Source organism: Gekko japonicus, unplaced genomic scaffold, assembly GCF_001447785.1.
Source record: "Gekko japonicus isolate JY-2015 unplaced genomic scaffold, Gekko_japonicus_V1.1 scaffold894, whole genome shotgun sequence".
In the NCBI taxonomy this organism is placed as follows: domain Eukaryota; kingdom Metazoa; phylum Chordata; class Lepidosauria; order Squamata; family Gekkonidae; genus Gekko; species Gekko japonicus.
Genome location: NW_015161975.1, coordinates 237,900 through 249,934, shown reverse-complemented (window position 1 = coordinate 249,934; position 12,035 = coordinate 237,900). Strand labels below are relative to the sequence as shown.

At 56.4% G+C, this 12,035-nt stretch overlaps 1 protein-coding gene across 1 annotated transcript in view; it reads right to left on the bottom strand.

Annotated features, from left to right (window-relative positions):
- Positions 1-1,323: 1,323 nt before the first annotated feature.
- Positions 1,324-12,035, bottom strand: part of EARS2 (glutamyl-tRNA synthetase 2, mitochondrial) — an 11,424-nt gene continuing 712 nt past the window's right edge. The window contains exons 2-9 of the mRNA XM_015429738.1: positions 10,315-10,470; positions 7,420-7,609; positions 6,173-6,645; positions 5,320-5,428; positions 3,591-3,744; positions 2,336-2,466; positions 2,059-2,194; positions 1,324-1,649 (exon numbers count right to left, since the gene is read on the bottom strand). Coding sequence (XP_015285224.1) covers positions 1,566-1,649; positions 2,059-2,194; positions 2,336-2,466; positions 3,591-3,744; positions 5,320-5,428; positions 6,173-6,645; positions 7,420-7,609; positions 10,315-10,470 — 1,433 coding nt within the window. The 3' untranslated portion in view covers positions 1,324-1,565. The remainder of the gene's footprint in view (positions 1,650-2,058; positions 2,195-2,335; positions 2,467-3,590; positions 3,745-5,319; positions 5,429-6,172; positions 6,646-7,419; positions 7,610-10,314; positions 10,471-12,035) is intronic.

Sequence of the window (12,035 nt, the reverse complement as noted above, 5' to 3'; positions counted from 1 at the left end):
AAGTGGTGAGCAGGCGATTGGGCTGCTGCATACATCCGTTTGCTCTGGATCCCCCATCCTTCCTGAGCAAAGAACTGTGAGCTGGCTCACACTCACTCAGCTTAGAGGGAACACTGGAGCCCTCCTTCCTGAGCAGAAATGCATGAGCCAGAGGCTAAACAGCTGTGAGCTCACACTAAACTCAGCTGAGAGGGAACACTGGTCCCAACAGGGGGGGAGGGGGCCCCACAGGGGCGGGGTGAGGATTTCGGCTTCACCAGCCAGGTGCGGCAGAGAATGCCCCCACTCCCCTGAGGACCTGCCAGGGGGGGGGGGGCAGACCTTTGCCCAGGAACTGGCAGGCACTTGGGGGCAGGCATTCAGGAGCTGGCAAAGTTCCCTGTGAGGTTGCACCATGCCCCCCCCCCACCCATCACTGCATGTGGCTCTAGCGGTGCCCCCCCCCAGCCAGCAATCCCTTGCCAGGGGGGCAGTGCGGCTGGCTGCCTGTGGTGATGGGGACGGCCACTGGAGACTGCGGAATGGGGTGGGTGGGCAGCCCCTGAAACCCGGTTCTGGAAGGCCTGGCCCTCTCCCTCTCACGCCAACTGGATGGGAAGGGAGAGCCAAATGTCACCAGCCCAGCTTTGGAAAAGGGAGCTTTGGAGCTGCTCTTCCGGAGACCAGCAGGACGGACTGGCAGGTTGGTGGGGGGGGCGGGGGGGGGGGGGCCAAGGAGCCGGGCGGGTTGGCCGGTTGTGGCCAGAGTCTCGTGAGCAAAAAAACCTCCTTTGTGAGCTCGTGGCATTAAAGTTGTGAACCAGCGATTGGGCTGCTGCATAAATTAGTTTGCTCCGGAGCCCCATCCTTCCTGAGCCGAGACAAAAAAAATGTGTGAGCCGGGGGCCAAAAAACGGTGAGGTGGCTCACACTGACTCAGCTGAGAGGGAACCCTGGTTGTGGGGGGGACCCTGCGTTTTCCTCCAGGCCAAAACTGTTCTGCGGCAGTCGCTCCAACGGCAAGAAGAAGTGCTGTGGCTCAAACTGGGAAGGCCGTTCCATCCTTCTGTTTCCCAATCGGGTAGAAAAACAGGAACCAAAGAGGGAGGAGGCCAGACGGCAACGGTGCAGCAAGGAAACAGGATTCAGCCCCCCCCCCTCCTTCCCCAACACCCCAGCCCCAAGGCAGGCTAGAATCCTTCCATCCTCCACGGGGCTTATTTAGGAGGAACCAGAGTCCTGGTTTGGCCCATTCACCCGTGGCCTTCTGACCTGGGGTCCCCGCCCCCCCTGCAGGGAGGGCCAGGTGGCGTCATGTGAACACCAAACCCTGCCACTTGGCGACTGAGTCCGCTTTTTATTATGGCCGCATCAGGCCCAAGACTGAACCAACAACAACCTATGAGATTACATTAGGAAATCGTTTCTTCGAGTCCTGAAACCCAGCGCTGCTTCCTGCAGGATGCGCTGAGCGCCGCCACAAGGGCTCGCAAGATCTGCGGGAGTCTTCGAGGTCCAACTTGCTTCGCGCCCCAACGCAAGGCTCCCCCGGTGTCGCTGTGTGTCTCTTTCCCCCAGAGGGTGGGTTAACCGCGCAAGGCCCTTCGGATCCGCGCCCGAGTTTCTCCACGTCCCAAGGAGACCATCATTTCGGCAACGCTGGGTCCTTGCTAAAACACACCAGAGGGTTACCGTCGGTGCAGGGACAGGGGGACATTTCCTGTCTGCCAAGCCGCATGTTGGCAAATCAGGGGCTTGGCGGACTTTCCCACCCGGATGACCAAGGCAGCTGCCCCGTCTGGCAGCACCCACAGAACTGGCACAGTGCCCGTCTAAACCTGTTGGCTTCTGCAGCAGTGCCCACATGAGGCAGCTTGCTGCCATCATCCCCACGGGACCGGAGAGATGGCAGAGCCCAGATCTGGGCACAGAACTGGCACAAATTCCAAGCAGGCTGTTTTGCGACCTGATTCCCAAAGATCCCGGGAAGGCTGTTATAAAAACACCGGACACACCCAACGCAGCTGCGGCCCAAGCTGAAGGATCCGAGGCGGGGAAGTTTTTGGGCCAGACGCTCACCTGCTGGCCGCTGAGGGCCATGCGGAGGAGCTTCATCATGGCGCTGTACTGGGTGACTTGGACCCGCTCCGGCAGACGCCGCAAGTCTCTGCTGAGCTCTTCGACGGTGAGGGTGGCCACCGGCTGGTCCAGCAACCTTGGGACAGGAACCAGATACCCTTCACCACAAGGCACCGCCCAGCCGAACGCAGAGGCAGTGTCCGTTTCCACCACGCAAGAGAGAACCCACCTCTCCAGGGGGCCCTGAGCATCGCTAGGGGCTCCTGTGCCAACTTACTCAAGGACCAGCCGGCCTATCTCTTCGGCCTCCAGGGAAATGGCCTGCAGCTCCTCGTGAGGCACCGTGGGCCGGATCCACAGGAAAGCGTATTGGGGTGACACCAGATCCAGAAGACGGCTTATGTGGCCCTGGAAGAGAAAGGACAGACAACAGAAGAAGAGGAGGTCAGATTTATACCCTGCCCTTCTCTACCCGAAGGAGTCTCAGAGCGGCTCACAATCTCCTTTCCCTTCCACTCCCCACAACAGACAGACACCCCCTGTGAGGCAGGTGGGGCTGAGAGAGCTCTCCCGAGAACTGCCCTTGAGAGAACACAGCTCTGAAAGAACTTGTGACTGACCCAAGGCCACACCAGCAGCTGCATGTGGAAGAGGAGTGGGGAATCAAACCCGGTCCTCCCAGATTAGAGTCCGCGCTCCTAACCGCTACACCAAACTGGCTCTCAGACCAGGGGTCCCCAAGGTTTTTGAGCCTGTGGGCACAGGGTGGTGGATGCAGCCACAAAACGGCTGCCGTGAGAGGCAGAGCCAGTCTCAAAATACCAAGGACTGAGGTTCACCATAACTCTAACTGTACCCCTTCAACATTTCAGGGAGGAGCTCTGCTTCAAAGGTAAAGGTAAAGGTTCCCTTGCTCGAAAGCCAGTCGAGTCCAACTCTAGGGTTGCGGAGCTCATCTCCGTTTCAAAGCCGAAGAGCCAGCGCTGTCCGAAGACGTTTCCGTGGTCATGTGGCCGGCATGACTAAACACCAAGGCGCACGGAACGCTGTTACCTTCCCACCAAAGTGGTACCTATTGATCTACTTGCAATGTCTTGCTTTCGAACTGCTAGGTTGGCAGGAGCTGGAACTAGAGACGGGAGCTCACTCCGTCATGCGGCAACCTGGGTCTCGATCTGCTGAACTAACGACCTTCCGCAGCCTGCAGTTCAGCGTCTTAACCACTTGAGCCACCGCAGCTAACGGGTTGCTTAAAAGGATTTCCTTGCTCACACAGAGCTTTTCTTCAGCCCCGCAGTGGAGATCTTTGGGCCGTGGTGGCAGTTGGGGTGCACAGCCAGTGAGAGCCCCGGCCGGGCAAAAACGACACCTCCCCCCCCCACACACTTTCGAAAAACACTCGGCGGCCATAATAGACAGAGAGTCCGCAGGCAGAGTGAACGGGGTCACTGCCCGTCTGGCAGAGCGTGCTTGGGCCAAAGTGCAGGCGAAGGGTGACTCCAAGAGGAGAACCCGGACAGCGTTCGGCTTACCCTCCTCAGCAGAAGCACCTGCTCGACGTAAGCCTTCTCGAGAACCCCTCTGTCCACCAGCTGGGCCCCGTAGACCCGCTCCACCGACGCCTGCACCTCCGCCACCAAATCAGGCCGCCTCCTCTCGTCCCCGATCTGCCGGGCCAGGTGGATTCTGGGTAATCACAGAACCTGCTGGAACCTCAGTCACCCCAGGCTGACCCAGCCAAGTACATTCGAGGAACACCCTTCACCCAAAGAGTCATATTCACACCTGGAACTCACTGCGACTGGAAGGGGTGGTGGTGGCGGCTACAAGCACTGACAGCTTCAAGAGGGGACTGGATAAGCATATGGAGCAGAGGTCCATCAAGGGCTATTAGCCCCCAGGTATAGATGGGGACTCTGTTAGTGTCCCCGGCCCCAGGGACGTCCGACTAGCCTCAAACACGACCAGGGCATTCTCAGCCCTGGCCCCTGCCTGGTGGAATGACCTCTCCTATGAGATCAGGGCCCTGCGGGACTTATTGCCGTTCTGCAGGGACTGCGAGACGGAGCTCTTCCGCCAGGCATTTGGTTGAGGCAACGGACGTCCCCCCCACTCTTCTCTGGCACTAGTTTTTCTGGTCCAGCTTTTCTGGCCAATTGTCCACCACTGGCCTGATCCTGATTGGTCATCTGATCACCTATTTGTTTACAGGGTCTTTTATGTGTAAATTGTTATTTTAATACTATTTCAATTGTAATATTTAATTGCTGCATGTTCTTATGTCTGGGGCAGGGATGACCTGTATTCTTGGTGCTTGAGGGGGCAAGAGTGGGGGGGGCCCTCCTGAAGTCTGACGGCCCCTGGGTTTTGGCCACTGTGTGACACAGAGTGTTGGACTAGATGGGCCACTGGCCTGATCCAACCTGCCTTCTCTCATGTTCTTATGTCTGGGGCAGGGATGACCTGTATTCTTGGTGCTTGAGGGGGCAAGAGTGGGGGGGGCCCTCCTGAAGTCTGACGGCCCCTGGGTTTTGGCCACTGTGTGACACAGAGTGTTGGACTAGATGGGCCACTGGCCTGATCCAACCTGCCTTCTCTCATGTTCTTATGTCTGGGGCAGGGATGACCTGTATTCTTGGTGCTTGAGGGGGCAAGAGTGGGGGGGGCCCTCCTGAAGTCTGACGGCCCCTGGGTTTTGGCCATGGTGTGACACAGAGTGTTGGACTAGATGGGCCACTGGCCTGATCCAACCTGCCTTCTCTCATGTTCTTATGTCTGGGGCAGGGATGACCTGTATTCTTGGTGCTTGAGGGGACAAGAGGGGGGGGGGCTCCTGAAGTCTGACGGCCCCTGGGTTTTGGCCATGGTGTGACACAGGGCATTGGACTGGAGGGGCCATTGGCCTGACCCAACATGGCTTCTCTTATGCTCTTAAGTAAACAACCAACAAAGCTTTAAAAATATGGCAGCAATATGAGACCCCCAAGGATTATGAGGATACTGAACGAGTCTTTCAGCGAGGCCAGTAGCAGCCCATCCGTGAAGTCTCCCCCCCCCCCCCCAAGCCTGGGTCCTGGCTGCTCTGGTAAAAGAAGGGGGAAAGAAAATGAGGATGGGGGCTTCCCTGCGGAAAGAATAAGGCTGCAGGAAAGCTGGAATGCCGGGGAGGCGGGACCCTGGGTCACCCAACCAGGACGGCATCCAGAAGGTGATGTGAAGCACCCGGGGAGGTGTACAGCCCCCCCCCCCCACCAGCTCTACCTGTTGAACTCGCTCAGCCTCCCCAGATCCAGCAGGGCGGAGTGCTTCTCGATCTTGCCCACGTCGAACTCAGCCACCAGCTCTTCCAGCGTCCTTCCCATCCGGTTCCCTGGGGAAGACAGCAGCCAGCCCACCGAGTTCCTCCTGCAGCCTCCTCTCTCCCCGCTGCAGCACTTTCCCTCGGGCGGGGGGGGGGTGTGAGACCCGGTCCCTGCCTCTTGGGAGGGAGAAGGAGAGGCGGGCCGGAGAGACGAGGCCAGAGCAGGCCGGCAGAGCGAGAAGAGCTTGGCAAGGCCAAGGTGGTCCACGGACCACCTTCCGAGGAACCCGGCCCCTGTGGAAGAGGGTCTCGCCAATGTTCCCCCTAAGCTGAGTTCGTGTGAGTCAGCTCACAGTTTTTTAGCCTCCCGCTCACACATTTTTTGTCTCAGCTCAAGAAGGAGAAGGAGAAAAGGAGAAGAGATTGGATTTATTCCCCTTGCCCTTCACTTGGAGTCTCAGAGCAGCTTACAAACTCCTTTCCCTTCCCTTCCCCACCACAGACACCCTGTGAGGCAGGTGGGGCCGAGAGAGCTCTGACAGAAACTGCTCTTTTTTCAAGAACAGCTCTTATTAGAACCACGGCTCTTGGGAAGGAGCAAGAGAGGCCAGAGCAAGCTGGCAGAGTGAGAAGAGGGCTCCAGAGCAAACTAATTTATGGGGTAGCCCAATCGCTCTCTCACAACTTTAGTGCCAAGAGCTCACCAAGTAGAATCTTTGCTCACAGGACTCCACAGCTTAGAGGGAGCCCTGGATTCTCGGCCTCGTCAGCCTCTCCGGCAGAGAATTCCCCCCTCCCCAAGGGCAGCCTTACCCGTGAACCCAGAGCCGCAGTTGGTGATGGCGTCCATCAGTGCCGCCGGCAGGCAGCCGTCCCGCGCGAACTGCTCCACGTAGACGTGGCCCTGCCGCTTGGAGAGCTTGCTGCCGTCCGCGTTGAGGAGGAGGGGCAGGTGGCCGAAGCAGGGGGGGTCCCAGCCGAAGGCCCGGTAGAGCAGCAGGTGCTTGGAGGTGGAGGCCAGCCACTCGGCCCCCCGCAGCACGTGGCTGACCCCCATCCGGTGGTCGTCCACCACGTTGGCCAGGTGGTAGGTGGGGAAGCCGTCGCTCTTCAGGATCACCGGGTCCCCCTCCACGCTGGCCACCTCGTGCCGGCTCCAGCCGTAGACCAGGTCGTGGAAGGGCTCCGACCCTTCCTCCAGGCGGAACCGCACCACGGAGTCGGCCCCTTGGCTCACCTTCTCGGCCACCTGCTTGGCGGTCAGGTGGCGGCACCTGTTGTCATACCTGCAGAGGCAGGGAAACCAGGGGAGAGGCTCAGACAGACGTGCGAGGGGCTGCGCCCGTTCCAGCTGAGCCCGCGTGGGGCTCACCCCAGGCACTCAGCTGACCCACTGTCAGAACCGGACCCTTGCCCGGGCCATCCTCCCTGTCACTAGGGTTCTCTGATGTACACAGGTATGCTCTGTTATTGCTCCGCCAGCTGTTCTCCCTCCCCGCCTGTAGTTCCCAAGTTCCCGTTTAGCACCTGCTGGCATCGTATCAATCTGTCTGCAAGGTCCTCCTCTGACATCCCTGGGAGAGGGGGCGACTGAGACATGCCTGTGTGAACCGTAGATTAGCTGCGCTTGTACCTCTGTGAAAAGGAAGCATCCTCCGCAAAGGCCGGAGGGAACTTTCGCTGCTTCTCATTCTCATGGCCTTGCGGAGAGACTCAAGTGATAACATTCACACCCCGTCCCAATTGCACTGTATTAACCTGTCTACGGACTACATAATCATGACGTATGAATGAGGGCTGGGCCAAAGGCCTCGTAGATTCCCACTTTGTATTATTCCTTAGTTCTGTCAAAAAGTTCAACTGCACAGCAACTAAATCGGTTTTCTCAATAAAACCTGTAAAAGGACTTATTGCGTCTGAGTGGTTCCTGAAGAAGCTGACAGATCGACAGAACTAAGGAATAACACAAAGTGGGGATCTACGAGACCTTTGGTGGCGAGGCTGTGAGAGGCGGGCGAGGCCCCGGGGGGGCCTCCCCCACCCATGCCACAAGCCCTTACCGTGGCGTCTCCTGGTTCTGTAGCGCGGCCTTCTTCAGGAGCTCCAGGCGCTGGGGTGTGCAGAAGCAGCGGTAAGCGGACCCCTCCTCAAGCAGCCGCTCGACGGCTTCTCTGTAGATATCGAGCCTATGAGATTGCTGGTAAGGGCCGGCCGGCCCGCCCCGGCGAGGGCTTTCGTCGGGAGGGATACCTGGGAGGGGAGAGCCAGAACGGGAGGATGAGTAAGTTCCCTCATCCTTCCCAAAGGTGAGCCACGTTTGTTACGACCGCCCCGAGACCTGCCTACAGAACAAGTCAGTATCGGAGCTCAGCAAATACTCTCGCCACGTACCAAACTGGGCTCTGAGCAGGAGCAGGCCTGTAGGCACGGTGGGGCTTTCTTAAAGGCACAGCCCCCCCCCCAAGAATTTCTTCTGTAAATGCTTTTTTTCCTATCATTTTAAAACACTTTTTAAAAGGTGTCTGTTCCTTTAAGCAGAGTGGGGTGCTGCAGTTGCCTAGTTCCCGCACTGAGCAAGGGGGTTGGAGTAGGTGACCTCTAGGACACCTTCTAACTCTGGGTCAAGAAACTGGTCTCCTTTAAGAGGGTTTTTCTGCCTAAGTGTTAGCTTTTTTGACTGTAGAAGTCACACACACCCCTCCCACCTGCCAGCTTGTTCTCAGAACCGTTGCTTAGGCTGGCAGAAGGGATTAACTTGCAGGAGCAGCTGAGAACTGTCAGGGACCTTTCACAGTTCCACAGGGCCTGTAAAACGGAGCTCTTCCGCCAGGCCTGTGGAGCTGCCACCACCACCACCAGTACAACCATCAACAGTGCTATTAGTAATAACCGATAACCATGGTGGAAGCCCTGAGCCACAGGTCCCAGTGACTACTGCCTGGCCCAGCCCCCCACCCCTCTCCCCCACAATCGCAGTGGACCAATAGAACTAAAGTAAATACTGGAATTGCTAGCACCTTAAAATATCTGATTTTAATATTGTTTATACTATTGTATTGCATTAATGTTTTTATGTACTATGTTTTATTTATTATGATAACTTTTACCTGGTTACCAGCTTAGGCCGGAATGGACGGGATAAAAATCAAATTCGGAGGCTGCAGCTGGTGCAGAATGCAGCGGCCAGGTTGTTGGTGGGTGCCCCTAAACGGTGGTGACGTAAAAGGAAGCCCGTAGTGTGTACCCAATTTCTGAACAGTCATTACCAAGTTAGATTGATGCGACTGCAAGAGCCTTATCCTTTCCCAGTGAAGATGCCCACCAAATGGTGGGAATATGTGAAATCTACAGTCTGGCCCAACTCTTGATTTGAAGTTCAGAACTTCCAAATATGTAAAAACAGGAGAAGGCCAAAGGAGAGAGCTGGTTTACTGGCCACTGTTTTGTGAGAAACAAAAAAGGATATGGCTTTATCTAGCTTTAAGGACATCCCCTCCCTTTGTGCCTCAGGGATTCCTGAAAAGACTGACCGTCAACTCACAATTGCAGGTGCCTTCTCCTCTTCTCCCGGCAGGAGCAGTGCTGTAGTCACAGACGAGACCCTGGCTCTGATCACACACATGAAGGTGGTTGCAGGGCTCTCCCAGCCTGCGAGCACATATATTGCAGCACCCGCATCCGTCCAGAACCAGGGGGGAGCCTGGCGGGCAACGGGGAGGGAGCCAAGGGCAATAGCAGGGAGTCTGGCAGAGCTGGGCACATGCCTGCATATGAGAGAGAGAGAGAATTGGAACAGGAAGAAATGCTGTCTGCATTCATGTGTTCTTAGGTGCACATTTCTAGTACCATCACTAGTAACTACTGTATAGCCTGGTTCCTGTTGAATTATCGACAGCCTGTGCACGTCGAGTAAGATCAACGCTGGAAATGAACACCATATGGCAGTGATGGCGAACCTTTTAGAGACCGAGTGCCCAAACTGCGACCCAAAACCCACTTATTTATCGCAAAGTGCCAACACGGCAATTTAACCTGAATACTGAGGTTTTACTTTAGAAAAAACAACTCATACATTAACTTAAGATGATCCAAACAAAGTAAGGAAAGCAATCCCAAATGCTTTCATTTACTTAACATTATTTGGCAGAGAATTCGACACTTTAATGATGGTCTGGGCCTGGCTGGGGCGATGGCACGTGTGCCCACAGAGAGGGCTCTGAGTGCCACCTCTGGCACCCGAGCCATAGGTTCGCCACCACTGGGCTAAACGGTTAAGAACAGCTATGCAGAATCCTCAGAATTCTGGCTTTCCTTTCCGCACTGAGAACCTCGGCCCCACAAGCCACCAGATCCTGGCTCCAGGCCCGAGCAGGAGTCCAGTCCATCCACACAGGCGGTGGCCAGATGTCCTTGCACACACATGAGAATCCCATCTCTGTGGGGCCCGCAAGACCTTTCATGGGCAACTGTGCGGGAACTCGGGGGGGGTGGGCTCGGAGAGACGCTCCAGCTTCCTCACGAGCTCTTTTGGGTGGGTGGCCGCCAGCTACGCACTCACAGCGGGTCGGACAAGAGGATCAGCGCGGCAGAGAGGGGGACAGTCGGCGTGGTGGCCGGCCAGAGAGAAGGGCGCTCCGACTGGGGTCATTTGCTGCATGAAGGAGAGCCCCCGTTGTTCGTCCCACCCCTGCACCTCTTTGTCGCAGGAGCCCTGTGGGAGGGAGGCCAGAGAGCCGCGGCTTCCTTCCCAGTTCCTAAGAGCATGCTGGCCAGGGAGGCAAAGGGCAGGTTCCTCGTCCTCCTCTCTGGGAGCGGCTCTGGCCGAGTCGAGAGGAAAAGGGTTTGGGTTCCACTTACAGGAGAAGACAGCCGGTACCCGTTTGATGAGATTAACGATTTGGGGACAACCGCAGAGAAAGAGGGGAAGGGGCCCGAAGGAAGCCAACAGGGGTCACCTGCCCACTCCAGCATGTCCTCGATCCCGTCGGCGGCTCCGGGCACGATCCGGCTCTGGTCCGTGTCTTCCAGCCGAAGGATGAAGCGTCCTCCGTGCTTTTTGGCAAAAATGTAGTTGTACAAAGCCGTCCGCAGGCCCCCCAGGTGCAGGAAACCTGTGCAAAAGAGACAGAGAGTCACCAAGGGAGCGTGGCAGTGCTAGGCCCAGGGAAACGGGGGCTGCGAAGGCTGTGGGGCATTTGGGGACCAGACGCACACACGATCTCTCTCGGCCTCACTTACTTCACTGGGCTGCTGGGGGCCTAATATGGAAGCCTGGACGGCTTCAAGAGGGCATTAGATAAGCATATGGAGCAGAGGTATAGATAGGGACTCTGGGGCAGATGATGCTCTGTCCTCTTGGTGCTTGGGGGGGGCAACAGTGGGAGGGCTTCTGGTGTCCTTGGCCCCACTGCTGGACCTCCTAAGGGCCCCTGGTATTCTTGGCCACTGTGTGACAGACAGAGTGTTGGACAGGATGGGCCATTGGCCTGATCCAACATCGGCTTCTCTTATGTTCTTAAGAGAGGAGAACCTCCTGCCCTCCTGTGAGTCCCATGGAGGAAGGGCAGAGACTGAGATAGAGAGCTGTTGCAATTGGGAGTGGAGACTCCCTGTTGGGAGCAGTCTACCTACAAATAAAACTTCTTAGGAATTCTTCAGAGAAAGAGCAAGCAACTGAGCCAAGGTGCAACTAAAATCCAAGAAGGTGTTCCTGAGCAGACTACAGGGCAATGAGATGTCACAAAGACATGACAGGAAAGGATGCAGGATGCTGTAACAGCTGATATACAATAACTGCACGGAGATCCTCTTCCATAAGCCTACACAGGAAAAAATTGGATTCCTTTTCTACCACGTACGTCAGGCCTGAAACCTGGCACACAGCCTGCAAGGCTAAGATCCACAGAGTCACAGTAAGCCGACTTTTAACCTTCAAACACCATAACAAGCAGTGTTCCCTCTAAGCTGAGTTTAGTGCGAGCCAGCTTACGGTTTTTTAGCCTCCGGCTCACGTGTTTCTGTTCTAGCTCAGGAAGGGATGGGGCTCCAGAGCAAACTGATTTACGCAGTATAGCCCAATCTCTCGCTCACTGCTTTAATGCCAGCTGAGCTCAGAAAGTAGAATTTTTGCTCACAAGACCCCACAGCTTAGAGGGAGCACTGGATGCAACCCTTCGGCAGGCTTGGGGGGGGCATGCAATGCAACCGGCATTCCCTCTAAGCTGAGTTTAGTGCATTCCCTCTAAGCTGAGTTTAGCCAGCTCACAGTCTTTTAGCCTCCGTCTCACACCTTTTTGTTCCTTTTCACACCTTTTCTACCACGTACGTCAGGCCTGAAACCTGGCACACAGCCTGCAAGGCTAAGATCCACAGAGTCCCAGTAAGCGGACTTTTAACCTTCAAACACCATAGCAAGCAGTGTTCCCTCTAAGCTGAGTTTAGTGCGAGCCAGCTCACGGTTTTTTAGCCTCCGGCTCATGCGTTTCTGTTCTAGCTCAGGAAGGACGGGGCTCCAGAGCAGACTTATTTACGCAGTATAGCCCAATCTCTCGCTCACCGCTTTCATGCCAGTTGAGCTCACAAAGTAGAATTTTTGCTCACAAGACCCCACGCTTAGAGGGAGCACTGGATGCAACCCTTCGGCGGGCTCCCCTCCGAGGTGATGCAAAAGCGGAAG